Source organism: Mustela erminea, chromosome 1, assembly GCF_009829155.1.
Source record: "Mustela erminea isolate mMusErm1 chromosome 1, mMusErm1.Pri, whole genome shotgun sequence".
NCBI classification, from domain to species: domain Eukaryota; kingdom Metazoa; phylum Chordata; class Mammalia; order Carnivora; family Mustelidae; genus Mustela; species Mustela erminea.
Window position 1 is genome coordinate 160,183,550 of NC_045614.1, and position 20,603 is coordinate 160,204,152.

Here is a 20,603-nt window from a genome sequence, read left to right on the forward strand (position 1 = left end):
TTTCCTACCTCCCAGCTTCCCAGCTCAAGGCTGAAGATAAAGACGGAGCAGGGCCTCTGCAAAAGAATGGGCTTTGGGGAATAAGACCCGGAGACTACTGCGGACCCCGAGAAAGGGCTGAACCAAACCCATTATCCGAAGCCCCAAAGACTCCGAATAGAGAGCCATAATGGCCGCACTCACCCCCAACCCCGGGAAAGGTGGACGTCTCACCCCTAAGTGGCGGGGGCAACCACAGGGGGGAAGCGAGGGTCAGGAAAACTGGAGAAGAGAGCTCCTAGCCAGTGCAGGATGACAGCGAGGAGAAAGCCCCGGACAACGGAGGCTGGCCGTTCACACTTGCTCTTCTCTTCCTCTTCCCACCCCTTCTCCTCTTCCCACCAGTCGCCGGTTACCGGTCGCCGCTCACCTGCCGGGGCGCGAGGTGCAGAAACAGTACCGATCACGGACCAGAGGCTCTGTCACTGCGGGCGGGGAAGTCTTCAGCTGCAGAGGGGGGCGGGCCCAGATATTCACGTGACCTCGAGCTCCGCCCTGCCGCCCCCAGGCGGGCGTGCGGCATTTCGGGGACCTGTATTTTTTGCGAATCGTTTGACCATTTATTTTCTTGCGATAAAACCAGAGAAAAAAACAGAAAATTTCCCAAAGACTGTGTCGTAAAGTGTAATGTAGAGGGCGTGCGTGAAATGGGTTAAAGTGCATTGCTAAGGAAGTGACGTTTATGCTATGATCTAGGGACCGGAAATGGCGACGGCATTCTGTACCACAGTGGCCCGCCGCTGAAATCCCAGGTTTAAACCCAGGCAATCACGTGACCTCAAAATTTGGCTCGTGCTGGACGGAAGCCAAGTTATCCGGCCGATTGTTAATTACGTTAGTCTTCAAAACATCTCATTTGTTTGGGTCTTCCACAGATTTCTTTTACATTTAAGAAGAACCATTATAAAATCCTATTAGGAGACAGCGTTTGAAGGTCATTCCGGAGACTACCAACTGGAAGAACAGGACTGGGCCGGGGAAGATTGATCTTGCTAAAATTGGAGAAGAGAGGGAGGGGTGGAAAAATCCGGATTTTACCGCCAGGGCCTACCGGGCAAGCCCCACGAGTAATGTCGTAAGGGATGGGAGGAGAAAGATGACGCCAGAGGCCACAGCCCAGTAGGAAAATGGAGGTCCTGAAATGGAGGGGGAAGGGTGCGCGGAGGCCAGCAGTGCGGCTGCGCGCAAGGCGGCCGGCGCGCCGGCGCGCAGAGGGGGCGGGGTGAAAGGTCAGAGCGCGGCGGCGGGTCTGGCTGGCGGCGGCGGCGGGCGAGAGTGGATAGCCCGGTGTGCACGTGTGGAGAAGCGGCGGCACAGCGCGGCGGCGGGAGACACCCCCGCCTCCTCCGGAGACGCAGGGCTGCGCTTGACTCTCGCGGCCTCCGTCACCCGCTCAGCTCCCTGCCCTAGGCGGGGAGGCCGGCTTGTGGGGGTTGAGTGGCCCGAGCTGAGGGCGCGGAGAGCTCAGGGCGGCGACGACAACGGCGTTGATATCGGTGGTAACAACGGCCTCAGCAGGCGGGGAAGATGAAAGGGTGAGGAAGGGCAGCCGGGCAGGGCCGGGCCGGCGGGGTAGAGGGGCTGCAAAGACGGGGAGAGACTCCGGGCGGAGACCCGACGGAGGGAGATTTCTGGGCTTCTCTCTGCTCAGCGGAGGGGGCGGATGCTTGGCGCGGGGCTGTTGGCGGGCTGAAGGGCCAGCAGAGGCAAGACCCCCGGAACCCAGGATTTCGGCCCGGAGGATGAGTGTGGGTTGAACGGAGACCATCAGCCGAGTAGGGCAACAGGGAAAAGCTCTTGTGAGGCGCCTTGGGCCTCCCACCCGGGGGCGGACGTATGAGCCACCCCCGGCCCGCCACTCCAAGTGCAGTAGTGTAGTTGTCCTCTTCAGATCCAGGCCCAGCCCTGGGACCCGCGGTCTTTGACACCTTTCAGTCTTACTCACACTTGAGAGCTCTGCAGAACCTTCTGGAGGGAGAAGGAATTGGAATAAAGAGCATGGAGATGAGTATTAAGAGCTAGTGACTCAACTGGATTTGGGTTGGGTCAGAGCGAGTGGAGGAGGGGGAGAGAGCGTGAGCTCTTGTATTCTTGGGGTGCCAAAATGTTTAAGGAAGTATTGCCGATCAGTAGGTGGAGCTATTGCTACAGTAGTTTGCTGTTGCCCCTATGCTGGGGGGGAGGGACGGTGAGGGGCGGTCCTTGGATACTGCAAAGAAGCTTTTTTGAGGTGATTAGCAAAATTAATATCTTCCAGTTTTTCTTTTGAATAAAATTAGGCATTATTTTGGCTCAACTATTTCCATTTGGATATCACTTCACTATTAAATTACATACTATTAAAATATTAACGACATAACACGGTGTTTTAAAATATTTCCTAAATTAGCCGTTTTGGAGCTCTCCTTTTATCAATGTTAGAAGCTTTCTGAGATGCCTGGATTTTTTTTTTGTATTATAGCAAGTCAGTTAATATATGTTGAGTTAGTGAAGTCTTTCAAACTGTTCAGCCTTCTGAGGATGAAATAAAAGTCAGTCTTCGAAAAATCCCATGCTGCGTGAAACAAGGCATGTATATGTGTATCGGTGTGTATATGTGATTGGGGTCGAAGAGGTCCAAGAAGTCCAAGAAGGGGGTTAATTGACCTTGGGTCTGTACATGGTTCCTTACTCCGATGTTGCTTTAAACAATGGAAATTAATTCTAATGTTGAATTGTTTTTCCATTAAACTTCAGAAATGATGAAATTTTCATAGTACCTTCATATTAAACATCAAGTTCTAAAGAGTTCCGATCAGAATACTAATTGGGTATGGAAACTATTTGCAGCGCTTGAATCGTGATCTATGAAGTTTGGTTGTTTTATATATGATCCAGTATAATTTAGTGAGGTTTTTCTTCTTTTTTACCCCCTTTCTCGTACTCGTTTTTATTACTTTTTTTTTTTTTTTTTGGTAACATTTTATTTATTTGACAGAGAGCAGGAGCAGGGGGAAGAGGGAGAAGCAGACTCCCTGTGAAGCAGGGAACCCTAGGGGGCTGAATCCCAGGAGGACCATGACCCCAGAGGAATGCGGACTCTTAACTGACTGAGCACTCTTCGTTTTTTTATTCTTACCTTTTTTTTTCAGTACACAATACTTCTCGTCTTGTTCTGTTAGAGTACTAAAAATGAGGCTGAATAGTTCCCACAGTTGAGACTGCATGGATTTATAAAGGAAGGTTTCCAAGAGAATTTCTATTCTGGGTGTTTAGATCCAAAATCTTTGGTCTAGCTCAGTCTTGCTAGGGTGTAATGTTCTTTCTGATGCCTAACTTGGCAATAGAAATGGGGTCAAACAGTGGTATTATTCACAGTCTACCTTCAGTTACCTTGAGTGTTCAAGGCAATTTTTTTTTTTTTAACTTAAAAGGGTGATTTATGTGTAATAACATGATGGTGGCAAATACCCAGAAATGAGTAACTGGCCAAATTTAGAGGAAATTTATAGTTACTGAATTTGTACTGCCAGCTAGCAGCTAGCCCTCAAATGAAGAGTCTTTAAGTGTAGTTCCTATCACTATGATTGGAAACTTAAAGTTGTGTTCCTAATGGTAAACTTTTAAGATGATTTCACAGGAATAGTCCCTTTAACTTCCCAGGTGAATAACTACCAGGTAAGATGGGACTTAAAAACTTTTTTCATTTCTAAATCTTGTATTTAAGACACAGAAAAAATGAAAACAATAGACATTTAAAAGATTCTAAGCTCCTTTAGTTCGAAGAATTGTATCACCATGCACAATGTAGTTAGTGTTATAGTCCTGACTCTTGGTTTGGAAAGGCCTGTGAAAATGAAACCATGGTCCTGATTATATATTTTTGTATGAAATTTTATTTGCTAAGAGTTTTCTTGTGTATTGAGTTAACTGAACTGTAAGTTGAATAGAAATATCTAAAATTGGAAACATGAAGAACTTCTAACTCTAAATCAATCTACTATTTAAATATTTTATGTCATCTGTATTGCCTATCATTTTCAAACTTTTAAGACTTACTATTTTATCTGATTTTTCTTCATACTTACAGTTTGTTTTTATTAGTAGTAGCAGTAGGACATTCCATTGTATTGGCGTGTATTTTTGCCTTTTCTCCAAAGTAGATAAATTTTCAGTTTTTAATTATTGCATGTATTTATATACATGGTCTAGAAACTTGAGGGTATATTACAAGATGTTATTTCCTTTGTACTGAAGCTACTTATTTTTATAGACCCAGGGATGTCGGTTGAATTTGTGGATGGCAGGCTGATAATTTTTATCTATTATTACTCTCTAGGGAAGATGATATTCGAGCAAGAAGTCACAGCCATGACTGAGATGGCATTATAACTAGTCAGTATAATAGAAAGTAAAACTGAATCCATTTACCTTTAAATTTTGGCAAAGAGGTATAAATTAGTTCTAATAAAAATGTGTTTGGGGCACCTGGGCGGCTCAATCTGTTGAGCTTTTGGCTCTGGATCTCAGCTTGGGTCTTGATCTCCTGGTGGGGAGTTTGGCATCATATTGGGATCTACACACTGGGGAGGAGTTTACTTTAAAAAAAAGGGGGGGGGGATGCCTGGGTGGCTCAGTTGGTTAAGCAGCTGCCTTCGGCTCGGGTCATGATCCCAGCGTCCTGGGATCGAGTCCCACATCGGGCTCCTTGCTCCGCAGGGAGCCTGCTTCTCCCGCTGCCTCTGCCTCTGCCTGCCATTCTGTCTGCCTATGCTTGCTCTCTCCATCTCTCTCTCTGATAAATAAATAAAACCTTTAAAAAAAAAGTGTTTAACAAGGTATGAATACATGCAAAGTAAAGATGGGGAAGTAGGTAAGAATAGGTAAGAATAGTATAATACAGTATATAGAAAAGTGTAGTTCTCAAAGTAGCAGATTCTGCTGTCCAAAGAATCTATGTTGAAATACAGTTACCTCTGACAGCATATGGACTGGGAGAGTTTTCTGAAGTGCTGGAAATATTCTCTATCTTTACTTTGGCTATTGATTGCATAGATACATATGTTAAGTCAATGAACTGTGAACAAGATTTGTGCTCTTTACCATACAAATTCTATACTTAAGTAAAACAGATTTGTTTGTTTTTTAAGGTTGTATTGCTGTTTTTTTGTAGGGGGACAGGCGGTGAGGCTGAAGGAGAATTCAGGAACTTTTATAAACCTCCAGTTCATACTCTTGCTTCTATGAAGCCAATCATTTATGGGATGTGGATTGAGATACTGTATTTTAAAATACTTTGTAATATTCCCTTGCTTTGTCGAGATGAATTCACATAAAATATAACCTACCTGTGCCACAATTTCTTTATAATCAATATAATGGTGTAACCGATATAAGAGAGAAGTGAAAGTAAACTATAATAAGGTATTTATTTCAATATGTAAGTGATCAGGTACAACTATACCATAGATCATAAGATCTATGTTTGCATCTGTCTGTAAATAAAATCATATGATTTAGAAAGTAGATCTGCCAATACAGATATGTGCATTGGTGACTAATGCTATGTTGCCATCAGTGTTGGTGATTTTTTTCCAGTGATTGTGGACAACTGGTGGTAAAGTTTTGAACAAAGAATAATCATGAATTTCAGGGTTGAAAAAGGATTTTTAAAGGTTATCTATACAAAGCATTAGCTTTCAAAGCCAGTGCTTTGCCAGACCAAACTAATATCTATATTAAATTTCACTTTACTTACATTACCATTTTGGCCTGTGGAAATCCTTTTGAATTCTGATTTTCTCTTACACATATTAGGTATGACTTCCAGCTTTATGCCATATGAAAAGATAAATCTTCTCAATTATTTAAATAGTTGTCTTTATTTTTTTTTTTTAAGATTTTATTTATCAGAGAGGGAGAGCGAGTGAGCGCAGGCAGGCAGAATGGCAGGCAGAGGCAGAGGGAGAAGCAGGCTCCCTGCCAAGCAAGGAGCCCGATGTGGGACTCGATCCCAGGACCCTGGGACCATGACCTGAGCTGAAGGCAGCTGCTTAACCAACTGAGCCACCCAGACATCCCGTCTTTATTTTTTTTTAAGGACAGCCTACAGAAACCATTAAAATACCAGTTGTAACCAATAGAAACTTCTTTTCATCACAGAAATGAAAATTGTATGTATTATAGTTTAAAAACTATATATTTGTCTTATGGCAAATACTGCTTTCTCTTGATTTGATCTCTTCCATTGGTTCCTATATACATTCATTGCCTGACTTACTGGAAGAATGTTAGTCCTGTCCTGTGCAATACAGTAATGGCTAGCTACAGTAAGTAGGCTGTTAAACAGATGAAATGTAGCTTGTGTTATTGAGGAACTGAATTTTAATTAAAATTTTATTTTTTATTTTTATTTTTTGAAAGATTTTATTTACTTATTTGACAGAGAGCACAAGCAGGGGGAGTGGGAGAGGGAGAGGCAGGCTCCCCACTGAGCAGGGAACCCTGTGCAGGACTCTGTCCCAGGACCCTGGGATCATGACCTGAGCAGAATGCAGACGCTTAACCAGCTAAACCACCTAGGCGCCATGAATTTAAATTAAAACTTTAGTTTTAAAAACTGATACTCAAAATCAGTTGTTGGATAATTTTCAAGTATGTTTGGAACAACCTGGATTGGTGAATCTATAGTTTGTGAAATGTAAATATAGATCAAGTGTTTCCAAGGAAAATTAGCATCTGAATTGAGATTTGCTCTGTAATACACACTGGATTTTAAAAAGACTTGGTATGGGGGTGCCTAACTGACTCAGTCGTGTCTGGGTAACTCTTGATCTCGGGATTGTGAGTTTAGGCCCCATGTTGGATTTAGAGATACCAAAAATAAGCAAATAAACTTTAAAGACTTAGTATGAAAAAAAAATTCTTAAAGAAGTTAAATTAATTTTTATTTTGATTGCATGTTGAAATGATTTCATCTGTTTCTTTTTGCCTTGTTAACGTAGATACTAGAAATTTTTAAATTACATATGTAACTCAAATTGTATTTGTTTTGGATAGTGCTGTGCTAGATCCAAAAAAAAAAAAATCGTGTAAAACATCTCTTTTTTTAGCATCCAATTTTAGATGGTGTTTCTAAACAGTAAATGTGTAGCTTGTGGGTCAACAGACAATACAGGGCTGGTCATATATACCTCTGTGAGGAAGGATTCTGAGGCCACCCTTGGTTTTAGACTAAAATATTATAATCCATTCACTTTGTCTACCATGATGGAGAAGGGGTAATAGGGAGTATGCATTTGCCTTTCCTGAGCTAAGGCCTCTATTCTGCCTGTATCATTGCTGAAGCTGTTCATGGAAAACCTTGTTTTTTAAGTCCAGAGGCTTCTCATAAGTCCTCGATAGTGCTGCAGTGAATGCTTGTTTATAAAAACTACTTGACACATATCCTTATTTCTTTTGGATAATTCCCTAGAAGTGAATTTTTTGGATCAGAAGATACTTGTGTTTTTAAAGCTCTGATATTTGTTGCCACTTGACCTCTAGAAAGATAGTAGCAATTTCATACTGCCACCAGTGTATGAGAGTGCCCTTTTCTTCTCCAAGGGCTATTGGGGGAACAGGAGGGGGCACTTGCAAAGACCTTAAGGAAATGAAGGAAGACAATATGGCTGCCATTTCAGCCATTGGTGGTGTAAATTACCTTCTTCTGGTGTGAGTGGCATACATCAAGCATTTGTAAAATGATAGAAATAACAGTTTCTTTACAAGTTGGGTTGGAGGACATATTCACATAATAGCCTAACTCTAGTTTTACTTTGCTAATTAGATGATGAATGGTATTTCTCTCCCCACCTTATTTTGGTTATTGTTATTTTGATTACTTAGTAAATTTGGACATTTCCCACTTCTGCTGGCCACTTGCGTGTGTTTGGGACTTACCTGTTACTTTTGTAACTTAACCAGTTTTTAATTTGGATATTGAATTTTTTTTTTTAAAGATTTTATTTATTTATCAGAGAGAGAGCGGGGGAGAGAGCGAGCACACGCAGACAGAATGGCAGGCAGAGGCAGAGGGAGAAGCAGGCTCCCCGCCGAGCAAGGAGCCTGACGTGGGACTCGATCCCAGGACGCTGGGATCATGACCTGAGCCGAAGGCAGCTGCTTAACCAACTGAGCCACCCAGGCGTCCCGGATATTGAATGTTTTGACTTCAAATTGCAAAACAACCAAAGATAATGTTCTTTAGAAAATGAGGTTGAGACTTTCAAATTAGTAAATATTGTCAGAGTGATGATGCCAGTTTAGGACCCAGCTCATGAGAAGAAATTTTTTACGGATGGAACTTGTTATAAACTAAGTTAAGAAAGGAGAATTGTACTTAGGAACATTTTATTTCTCTTTCCAGAAAACTACAGTATATTTAAAGATATACTTGGATTACATAGTAATCCATGTAGATTATTATTCATAGAATAATTCATCTTTTTAAAAATATATCTTATATGTTTATTAGATGAGCATACACACAAGTTTTGGGAGAAGGACAGGGCGAGGGAAAGGGACTAGCAGACTCTGCTGAGCATGGAGCCCCACTCAGGGCTCAGTTTCAGGACCCTGAGATCATGGCCCCAGCTGAAATCAAGAGTCGTACACTACTTAACAGACTGAGCCACCCAGACTCTCCAGCATAATTTATCTTCTTAAAGGAGACTTATTTTAACACAAAAAACATTGAACTAAAAGCAAACACACTTTGTAGTTCAGTGTGTCAGTAATGATTGTTTGCAGTCACTAATCGTTTTTTTGATCTCTGGGGTCTTGGTTTCTTGGTCCTTAGAAAGAATAGCTTAAATAAGAACAGCCAGAAGTTGAAATTCATGTGCCTGTTTTAATCTGTTGATAATATTTAATCAATTGGTATTTAATCTGCTGATAGCTTTGATGAGTTCTTAGATTGCCAAACCAAAAAAAAAGTGATGTCATTAATACCTACCATGACAGCTGTGGTGTGTGTGTTACATGTTTGCCATCCCTTGTTTCTTGATAGCTTGCTCTTTTTATGATACCAAGAAACAAAACTTTGGAATATTTGAACTGTTCTCTTTCAAGCTGTTTTCTTCATTTTGCTTTTGTGTCTCCCTTTTGAGATTTCCTCTCCCATCCTTCCCCTCTCGTGGCCCTTTTATTTTTTATAGCTACCTAGTACATCTCCAGGCAATAAATTCTCTATTAATCTTTACAATAGCTCTAAAAAAAGCATCCATAATCTACTAATTTATCTATAGGTTTAGTATCTTTAGTCTTTTAATGAAGCAACATTATAGAGGTGAACCAAGAAGGAAAGAAAGTGGTGGGTTTGGGAATTTATTAAGTTTTATAGGCCAAAGAGGTGGGAGAGAGAGAGGCTAGGCCAGTGGCCCCAGCTAGGTGATGAGGGCTTTATATGCAGTGCTATTGAAATTTGTTTTGGTTGGTTATGTGCAACATTAAGCATTAGAGGTAAGGTGATTAGATTTGTGTTTTTAAAAGATGATTCTGACTGCATCATGATGGCTTTGTCTCCTTGGTTCTAGTCTTTTCCCCCTTCATTAGGCTATTAGAATTTGTGTTGAAATGATTGTCTGCACAAGAGAAGGGGTATATGAGCAAGTTATGAAGATATTTGAGAAGCAGAATTAACAGATTAAAATGGGATGTAAGAGTACATATAAAACTAAATTTTTATATTGGATAGGTGATGGGACTATTTATTAAAGATCGAGAATAGGGTGTTTTAACTTACTGTGGAGGATGGTGAGTTCATTTTTTCAATGTGTTGAATATGAGGTTCCTGTAGAGATAACTAGTAAGCAGTTAGAAATATATGCTTGGATTCCGAGACTTGGAAGTAAAAGCAACATTTAGGTTGTAGTAAGGGAAAAGCCATAGCTGGGAAGGAGCTCTAATTGAAGATATTGATGACCATGGAACACTTTTTCCTAGAATTATTTTATTATCTTTAGGTTATAACCTTAAGTAGATTATATCTAGTGTGTGTTTAGCACTTCCTGTACCCAAGCAAATAATTGCTGAGATTTTTGCACACTTTATACTTGCACTCATGCATCTTGTAGAGCTAATCCACCCATCATCACTTTCTTAATACCTGCTAAACCTCTAGAACAGTGATAGTCAACCAGGGTTATATCTCCCATCCCTGGATAACTGGTAATGTGTGGAGGCATTTTAGGTTGTCACAGTGGAGTGGGGCATTTTGTGGGTAGAGGCTACAGATTATGCTAAATATCCTACAGTGCTCCAGAATCCCCTTCACAAAGAATTATCCAGCCCAGAATATCAGTAGTACTAGGACTGAGAAACCCTAAAATCTATATGATATGAGAGAAAGCCCATCAGTTAAATTAAGGACCTAGAGATTCTTGGGCTTACTGGAAGTAGTTCATCAATTCCTTGAAATATTTGAGGTCCTGCTGTAAGTCTTGTAGCTCAGTAAAAGAGGTAAGGTATAAAAATAAATGCTCACAGCAGAGAGCTGCTGTGCCTTCAAAGGGTACAAACAGTGTAATATAGTTCAGATGATGTGGAAATCTCAGCAGGATGACAGGTTAAGGCCTTATGAGCAATTAGTTTTTAAGCTGTGCTTTGATAAATTTTCAGTGGACTGACTTTTAAGTTAAAGGAATTTATACTTTAGAGGAAATCACTCTTTCGTGTAATTTACTTGAAGGCAAGAGTTTAGAACCAGATTACTGCTAGCTGAGAAAAAATTACCTACCTAAGCCCTTAAAATTTTGTATCAAAGGACCATAGGCATACATTGATCCTTACTAAAATACTTTAATCCCCTTTGTCATTAGTACACTTTACATAAATGTTCCTGGTTTGGTATTTCGCTCTCTCAGTAACCTTGAGTAAAGATGACTCTTTTGAAGGGGAGTCCTATGTATGGTTGATATTGCACTATAATGGAAATTTGTAGGCATAGGCATGGTTCTAGCTTTGTTGATAAATGGCTATATAACCACAGGTACATCTCTCTGGGCTTCAGTTCCATCATCTGTGAAATGAAGAGGAATGGACCCATTGGCTTCAAAGGTCCCTTCCAGATCAAACACTGCACAGGAAGTGACCAAGTAGTTAAAATGGTTAGACTTTAAACCTTCTGTATACAGTCCTTCATTTTCTCTTTTTTTATAGTATAACTTCAGTCAGACTTCATTGGAGAAAGGACATATTGTGTGTAGTCACACCTCCATCTTGTGGCCCTTCAGAATATTGCTACTAAATTTTGTTTTTATAATTTTGGGCATAATTGACATCACCTTCAATAGCTAAAAACATTTGAGTGGTTATTATCTGATGTTGCTATGTTGAATACTTAACATGCATTACCATTGTAACACAGTGCTTGTTTTAAGCCATAGGTAAAGATTTTCTACCATATTCTAAGCATGAAGATGCTATGAGATTTGACTAACAGATTAATCTTGTGGTGCTGATATAAGTAAATAACTAATGGGCTCTATAAACTCTAAATAGGCTAAAACTCATTGTACATTTAAAACATGAATTTTATGGTGTATAAATTATACCACATGGCTATTTAAGAGAAAAATAAATTAAAAAGTGGGAAGGGGCCTAAGGTTATTTGCAGTATACTAGTATACAAAAGACGTGTATCCATAATACACTTAAAACCCAGTTAGAGAACCTGGTTTATTTATTTTTTTAAAGATTTAATTAATTTTTTAAAAAGATTTTATTTATTTGACAGAGCGCAAGCAGGGGGGTGCAGCAGGCAGAGGGGAGAGACAGAAGCAGGCTCTGTGCTAAGCAGGAAGCCTGACATGGGGCTCAATCCCTGGACCCTGGGATCATGTCCCTTGCTGCAGGGAGATGCTTAACCACCTGATCCACCCAGGGGCCCCTTTTCACTCATTTTAAGTTGAAATCACAAAGCTCATCAGTTAGATCCTTAATTTTGCCCAATTTTCTTAATGTTCCAAATACTTTATTTTTTTTATATTCTTTTTTTTCCCTCACTGTAGCACATACCTTCCCCAGGGTCCATCATGCAGCTACCCCATCCCTTCCACTGCCCTCCCCTCCAGCACCCCTCAATTTGTTTCCTGAGATTAAGAGTCTCTGATGTTTTGTCTTCCTCTCTGGTTTCATCCTGTTTCATTTTTCCCTCCCTTCCCCTATGAATCTCTGTCTTATTTTTCAAATTCCTCATATCAGTGAGAACATATGATAATTGTCTTTCTCTGGTTGACTTATTTTGCTTAGCATAATACCCTCTAGTTATCCACATTGTTGCAAATGGCAAGATTTCCTGGGTTGTTTTTGATGAGTGCATAGTATTCTAGTGTGTGTGTGTGTGTGTGTGTGTGTTTATACATGTATATATATATACACACACACATCACATCTCTCTTTTCATCTGTCGATGGACATCTAGGCTCTTTCCATAGTTTGGCTATTGTGGACATTGCTGCTACAAACATTTGGGTGCACGTGCCCCTTCGGATCACTACATTTGTATCTTTAGGGTAAATTACCCAGTAATGCAATTGCTGGGTTGTAGGGTAGCTCTATTTTCAACTTTTTGAGGAACCTCCATACTGTTTGCCAGAGCAGCTGCACCAGCTTGCATTTACACCAACAGTGTAGGAGGGTTCTCCTTTCTCCACATCCTAACACCTGTCCTTTCCGAACTGGTTAATTTTAGCCATTCTGATTGAAGTACAGTGGTATCTCAGTGTGGTTTTGATTTGTATTTCCCTGATGCTGAGTGATACGGAGCACTTTTTCATGTGTCTGTTGGCCATTTGGATATCTTTGCTGAAATGTCTGTTCATGTCTTCTGCCCATTTCTTGATTGGGGTATTTGTTCTTTGGGTGTTGAGTTTGATAAGTTCTTTCTAGATTTTGGATACTAGCCCTTTATCTGATACGTCCTTTGCAAATACCTTCTCATTCTGTCGGTTGTCTTTTGGTTTTGTTGACTTTTTGCCTTTTTGTGCAAAAGCTTTTTATCTTGATGAAGTCCCAGTAGTTCATTTTTGCCCTTGCCTCTCTTGCCTTTGGCAATGTTTCCAGGAAGAAGTTGCTGCCTGTGTTCTCCTCAAGGATTTTGATGGATTCCTGTCTCACATTAAGGTCTTTCATCCATTTTGAGTCTATTTTTGTGTGTGGTGTGAGGAAATGGTCCAGTTTCATTCTTCTGCATGTGGATATCAAGTTTTCTCAACACCATTTTTTGTAGAGACTTTTTTCTTCCATTGGGCATTCTTTCCTGTTTTGTTAGATTAGTTGACCATAGAGTTGAGGGTCCATTTCTGGGCTTTTTGTTCTGTTCCGTTGATCTCTGTGTCTGTTTTTGTGCCAGTAGCATACTGTCTTGATGATTACAGCTTTGGAGTAGAGCTTGAAATCTCAAATTGTGATGCCACCAACTTTGTCTTTCGTTTTCATCAATCCTCTGGGTATTCAAAGTCTTTTGTTGCATTTCTTTGAAAAAATTGATGGTATTTTCATAGGGATTGCATTAAAAGTATAGATTGCGCTAGGTAGCGGTATTTTCACGGTATTTGTTCTTCCAGTTCATGAGTATGGAACGTTTTTCCATTTCTTTGTGTCTTCCTCAGTTTCTTGCATGAGTTCTCTATATTTTCCGAGTACAGATTCTTTGCCTCTTTGGTTAGATTTATTCGCTAGGTATCTGTGGTTTTGGGTGCAATTGTAAATGGGATCGACACCTTAATTTCTCTTTCTTCTGTCTTGCCGTTGGGTGTATAGAAATGCAACTGGTTTTGGAGTGCCTGCATGGCTTAGTGGGTTAAAGCCTCTGCCTTTGGCTCAGGTCATGATCTCAGGGTCCTGGGATTGAGTCCTGCATCAGGCTCTCTGCTCAGTGGGGAGGCTGCTTTCCTTCTCACTCTGCCTGCCTCTCTGCCTATCTGTGATCTCTGTCAAATAAAATCTTAAAAAAGAAAAGAAAGAAATGCAACTGATTTCTGTGCGTTGATTTTATATCCTGACACTTTACTGAATTCCAGTATGAGGTCTAACAGTTTTGGAGTGGAGTCTTCTGGGTTTTGCACATAAAGTATATCATCTGCAAAGAGTGAGAGTTTGACTTCTTTGCCAATTCAGATGCCTTTTATATTTTTTGTTGTCTGATTGCTAAGGCTAGGACTTCTAGTACTCTGTTGAATAGCAGTGGTGATAGTGGACATCCCTGCCATGTTCCTGACCTTTGGGGAAAAGCTCTCAGTTTCTTCACGTTGAGAATGATATTTGCTGTGGGTTTTTCATAGATGGCTTTTATGATACTGAGATATGTACCCTCTAACCCTACACTGTGAAGAGTTTTGATCAGGAAAGGATGCTGTACTTTGTCAAATGCTTTTTCAGCATCTACTGAGAGTATCATATGGTTCTTGTTCTTTCTTTTATTAATGTATTGTATCACATTAATTGAGTTGCAGATGTTGAACCAACCTTGCAGTCCAGGAGTAAATCCCATTTGGTTATGGTAAATAATCTTTTTAATGTACTGTTGGATCCTATTGGCTAGTGTATTTTGGTGAGAATTTTTGCATCCATTTTCATCAGGGATATTGGTCTGTAATTCTCCTTTTTGATGGGGTCTTTGGTTTGGGGATCAAGGTAATGCTGGCCTCATAATATGAGTTTGGAAGTTTTCCTTTCATTTCTATTTTTTTGGAACTGTTTCAGGAGAATAGGTATTAATTCTTCTTTAAATGTTTGGTAGAATTCCCCTGGGAAGCCACCTGGCCCTGGGCTCTAGTTTTTGGGAGGTTTTTAATCACTGCTTCAATCTTTTTACTGGTTATAGGTCTGGTCAGGTTTTCTGTTTTTTCCTGGTTCAGTTTTGGTAGTTTATACCTCTCTAGGAATGCATCCATTGTTTCACATTGTCAAATTGGCTCTGGTGTGTGGTTGCCGATAATATGTTCTTGTAATTATTTGTATTTCTTTGGTGTTGGTTGTGATCTCTCACTTTTCATACATGATTTTATTAATTTGGGTCCTTTCTCTTTTTTCTTTTGGGTAAGTATGACCAGGGGTTTATCAATCTTATTAATTCTTTCAAAGAACCAGCTCCTAGTTTCGTTGATCTGTTCTGTTGTTCTTTTGGTTTCTGTTTCATTGATTTCTACTCTGATCTTTATGATTTCTCTTCTCCTGCTGGGTTTAGGCTTTCTTTGCTGTTCTTTCTCCAGCTTCCTTAGGTGTTAGGGTTAGGTTGTGTATTTGAGATGTTTCTTATTTCTCAAGGAAGCTTGTATTTTATACCTTCCTCTCAGGACCGCCTTTGCTGCGTCCTAAAGATTTTGAGCAGTTGTGTTTTTATTTTCATTTGTTTCAATGAATTTTTAAAATTCTTCTTTAATTTCCTGGTTAACCCATTCATTCTGTAGTAGGATGCTCTTTAGCCTCCATGTATTTGAGTTTTTTCCAACTTTCCTCTTGGGGTTGAGTTCAGTTTCAAAGCATTATGGCCTGAAAATATTCAGGGAATGATCCCAGTCTTTTGGTACCAGCTGAGATCTGATTTGTGACCCAGTATGTGAAATCTTCTGGAGAATGTTCCATGTGCACTAGAGAAGAATGTGTATTCTCTTGCTTTGGGTTGGAATGTTCTGAATATATCTGTTAAGTACATCTGATCCAGTGTGTTATTTAAGGTCTTCATTTCCTTGTTGAATTTTTTTCTTAGAGGTTCTGTCCATTTTAGTGAGGGGGGTGTTTAAGTCCCCTACTATTACTGTATTATTGTTGATGTGTTTCTTTGATTTTGTTACTAATTGGTTTAAATAGTTGGCTGCTCCAATGTTAGGGGCATAGATACTTAAATTTGTTAGATCTTGTTGGACAGACCCTTTGAGTATGATGTAGTGTCCTTCCTCATCTCTTACTATAGTCTTTGGCTTATATCCAGCTTTCTTTTGATATCCATTAGCGTGGTAAATTGTTTTCCACCCCCTCACTTTAAATCTGGAGGTATCTTTGGGTCTAAAATTAGTTTCTTGCAGACGGCATATTGATGGGTCTTGTGTTGTTCTTTTTTAAATCCATTCTGATTCCTTTTGTTTTTTGATTGGGGCATTTAGCCTACTTACATTCAGGGTAACTATTGAAAGATAGAATTTAGGTGACTGTTAATGTATATCGTCTCTGTTCCTTTCCTGTCTGTTACTTTCAGGCTCTGTCTTTGCTTAGACCCTTTTCAATATTTCCTGTAGGGCTGGTTTGGTGTTAGCAAATTCTTTAGTTTTTGTTTTTCCTGAAAGTTTTTTATCTCCTATTTTCAACAACAGCCTAGCTGGATATAGTATTTTTGGCTGCATATTTTTCTCGTTACGTGCTCTGTATATATCATGCCAGTCCTTTCTGGCCTGCCAGGTCTCTGTGGATAGGTCTGCTGCCAGTCTAATATTTCTAACGTAGGTTACAGAACTCTTGTCCCAAGCTGCTTTCAGGATTTTCTCTTTGTCACTGAGACTTGTAAGTTTTACTATTAGATGATGGGGTGTTGGCCTATTTTTATTGATTTTAGGGGAGTTCTCTGTGGCTCCTGGATTTCGATGCTTATTTCCTTCCCCAAATTAGGGAAGTTCTCTGCTATAATTTGCTCCAATATACCTTTTGCCCCTCTTTTTCTTTTTCTATTATCTCAGTTACTCTAATACTGTTTCATTTCATGAATTCTCCCCTCGTGGTCCAGTAGTTGTTTATCTCTATTTTTCTCAGCTTCTTTATTCTCCATCATTTGATCTTCTGTATTACTAATTTTCTCTTTTGCCTCATTTATCATAGCAATTAAATCCTCCATTTTTGAATGTACCTCATTAATAGCTTTTTAAATTTCAATTTGGTTAAATTTTAGATCTTTTATTTCTCCAGAAAGGGATTTTATTTCTTCAAAAAGGGAATCTCTAGTATCTTCTTTGCTTTCTTTGAGTCCAGCTAGCATCTTTATAGTCGTCATTCTGAATTCTGGTTCTGACATCCTACTAATGTCTGTACTTATTAGGTCCCCAGCAGTCAGTACTGCCTCTTTTTCTGTTTTTTGAGGTGAGTTTTAAACGTCTTGTCATTTTCTTCAGAGAAGAATAGATGAATGAGAGAACAAAATGCTAAAAGGGTAACAACGACCCAAGGAAAATACACACTAACCAAATCAGAAGACATGTGAAACCCGGGGGAGAAGAAAGGGAAAAGAAATATGATTAGGCTGGTGAATAGAACGGAGCCACACACATGATTTTTGGGTGTATTTTGGTCTGTTAGAAAAAACTGCCTCCCAAAATTTTAAAGAAAGAAAAACATACAGGTAAGACGATGAAGGGATAGAGTATGACTGTAAAAATGAAAATTAAAAAAGATTTTAAAAAAGGAATGATAAGTTCGTTGAAAAAAGAAAAAAAAAGGAGAGCATGTAATCAGGCTGGAGACTAGAACAAAGCCAAAGCCATATCCCAGAGTTAGGGTATATTTTGGTCTATTAGCAGATAACTGTTTCCCAAAATTTTAAAGAAAGAAAAACTTGTATGTGTACAGAAAAAATAAGGTTAAACAATGAAGGGATAGAATATGACTATAAAAATTGAAATTAAGAAATTTTTAAAAGGTATTGATGAAATAGTTAAAATAAGAAAGATTAAAAAAATAGAAAAAGAAAAAAATAACAAATTTTAAAAATTTAAGTTTGAAAGACTAAAGAGTCATGGGAAAAAAGCCATGAATTCTATGTGCTGAATTCATCCAGCACTGGTGTTCTGCAGTTCTCTTTCATCAGTAAACCTGGTCTTGGCTGGATGTTGTTGCTGATCTTCCACGTGAGGGGTCTCTTGGAGTGATTCTCAAATGTCTTTGCCCAGGGTTCAATTGCAGTGTCCTTACCAGGGGCCAGGCTAAGGAGTCTGCTCAGTTTGCTCTCTGTAGCTTTTTTTCTCTTAAAGCTTTCTATACAGTTTGGAGGACTATAGTAAAAATGGCAGCCTCCCAATCTCCAGAAGCTAGAGCTCGCCCCCAGTCCCCTTCAGTGAGCCCTCAGAGAAAAACAGTCGCTCCTGTCTCCTTGGTTTCTGGCCGTGCTCTGTGTTCTCCAGGCCTGTGACCAAGTATTTCTATCTCTGGCATATGGCCCCATTTGGAGTCTCCAAATCCAGCAGATTACTGCAGTGCCTTCCTGTGCTGCTGCTCCTCCTAGTTGGGGGCAGGGAGTCTCCCTCCCGGATCTGCCACTTGTGGGGTCCCAGCTCAAAGAGTAGTGGCCTGACTCTGCCTCACATCATGCTTTAAGGTAACCCAAACTGAGAGCCCCCTCCTCAGCTTCGTCTCTGCAGCTGGCCTTCCCACTGTGATACGTGGGAGCTCTGCTGCACTCAGGCACCTCTGGTCTTTCTGTGACCCCACAGGTCCTGAGACCACACTGTCCCAGCGAGGGCTCTGCAGAGTAGACTTCTGAAAGTTCGATTTTGTGCTGCACTGCTCTACTGCTTGCTGGGAGCCGGCCCTTCCCCCTGTGGTCTGTCTTCTATATCATCTCAGACTCACTTCTCCACATGTCCTGCCTTCCAGAATGTGGCTGCTTTCCTGTTCATAGAATTGCTGCTCTTCTCTTTGATCTCCTGTTAAGTTTGTAGGTGTTCAGAATAGTTTGATAACTATCTAGCTGAATTCCTGCAATCAGATGAAATTTCAGTCTCATACTGCTCCACCATCTTGCTACTCCTCAAGATTTTATTTATTTATTTGGCAGAGACACAGTGAGAGAGGGAACATAAGCAGGGGGAGTGGGAGAAAGAGAAGCAGGCTTCCTGCTGAACAGTGAGCCCAATGTGGGGCTCCATCCCAGGACCCTAGGATTATGACCTGAGCCAAAGGCAGATAGATGCTTAACGTCTGAACCACCCAGGTACCACCCACCCCGGCCACTTTGTTTTAAATGGGCAAAAGAGTTAAATAAATAGCTCCTTTACCAAAGAAGTTATATGAATGACAGAGAAAAATATGCCCAACATCATTTGTTATTTAGGGACATGCAGATTAAAACCACAATGAACTGTGATTTTGAAATGAAATGAACTGTTAGAATGGCATACATTTTTAAAGGTTGACAGTGCCAAATGCTGAATGCAAAACAACCAGAACTCATACACTTATCACCCATTACCTCTCTTAATCAAGAGAAATTGTAAAAACAGAAGAATCTATAGAGAAATGTGTATGTAGATTCAGATACCTTTCAATAAAAGGAGAAACAGTGTTATATCCATACTGTGCAATACTACTCAGCAATAACAAGGAAGGAACTATTGATACAGCAGTGTGGTGAATCTCAAAGTCATTATGTTGAATGAAGGAAGCCAAGCAAATGGCGGTATATTCATGTGATTCCATTTATGTGACATTCTTTTTTTTTTTTTTTAAGATTTTATTTGTTTATTTGACAGAGATCACAAGTAGACAGAGAGGCAGGCAGAGAGAGAGAGAGGGAAGCAGGCTCCCTGCTGAGCAGAGAGCCCGATGTGGGACTCGATCCCAGGACCCTGGGATCATGACCTGAGCCAAATGTAGCCGTTCAACCCACTGAGCCACCCAGGCGCCCGTTTATATGACATTCTTAAATAAACTAAGATACAGGGAACAGAAAACAGATTAATGGTTGCCTGGGGGTGGTGTTACAGTTAAAACTCTACGGAGGGCCATGAGGGAGATTTTTGGGGTGATGGAACCCTTTTGTATCTTGATAGTTGTTATTATACATGTTTGTCAAAACTCAGAACTATACACTAAGAAAAGTGAATTTAATTTTATGTAAACTTCAAACTTTTTTTTTAAGCCAACAATGAAAATTGATCCCTCAAATAGGACTTGAAAAATAAAGGAACTACTAAGAGTACATACCGAAAATTTGCAAGCTGGTGGACTTGAGTAGACTACATCAATAATTACATTAAGTATAGACAGACCAAATGCTTCAATTGTCAGTGCTTACTTTGGCAGTATATATACTAAAATTGGAATGATCATGACTCAATGTGATGACATTTTCCACCTTTTTCTATCATGCTACTTTATTTTTATTCTTTTATTTTTCTTTTAAAGATTTCTTTTATTCATTCATTCATTCATTCACTCAAGATAGAGAGCCCGTGTGCCTGCGGAAGGTCAGAAGGGAATGGGAGGGATAGGGATAAGGAGACTGGCACTGAGTGTGAAGCCAAACAGAGGACTCATCCCACAACTCTGAGAGCCTGACCTGAGCCAAAACCAAACCAAGAGTAGTTCACTCAGCTGACTGAGCCACCCAGGCACCCCTCATGGTAGTTTAATACATAAAAGTAATACTTGAACATTGTATAATATTTAGAAAAAAGAACTGTGTAGTAAAAATATTCCCATTGTCAGATTAGAGGAACAAGACTTAAGTATGTGCTTTTTACAAAAGACACTTTAAATTACAAAGACATAGAAGAGTTGAAAGTAAAAGATGGTAAAAGATACATGATGCGGCATTGATTAGAAGAAAGTAGTATGTCTGT

General features: G+C 40.0%; 2 protein-coding genes across 7 annotated transcripts in view; one reads left to right on the forward strand and one right to left on the reverse strand.

Annotated features, from left to right (window-relative positions):
- ATP6V1A (ATPase H+ transporting V1 subunit A) overlaps positions 1-1,105 on the reverse strand; it is a 63,023-nt gene extending 61,918 nt beyond the window's left edge. Inside the window, exons 1-2 of one of the 5 annotated variants that reach the window (XM_032348427.1) lie at positions 1,091-1,105; positions 410-571 (exon numbers count right to left, since the gene is read on the reverse strand). The gene's annotated coding sequence lies outside the window, so the exon portion shown is untranslated. The other 4 variants (XM_032348444.1, XM_032348420.1, XM_032348464.1 and 1 more) reach the window with 4 other exon arrangements.
- Positions 1,106-1,241: 136 nt separating this feature from the next.
- NAA50 (N-alpha-acetyltransferase 50, NatE catalytic subunit) overlaps positions 1,242-20,603 on the forward strand; it is a 30,821-nt gene continuing 11,459 nt past the window's right edge. For both annotated transcript variants that reach the window (XM_032348478.1, XM_032348488.1), the window contains exon 1: positions 1,242-1,574. In XM_032348478.1, the coding sequence (XP_032204369.1) occupies positions 1,567-1,574 (8 nt within the window). In that variant the 5' untranslated portion in view covers positions 1,242-1,566. The remainder of the gene's footprint in view (positions 1,575-20,603) is intronic.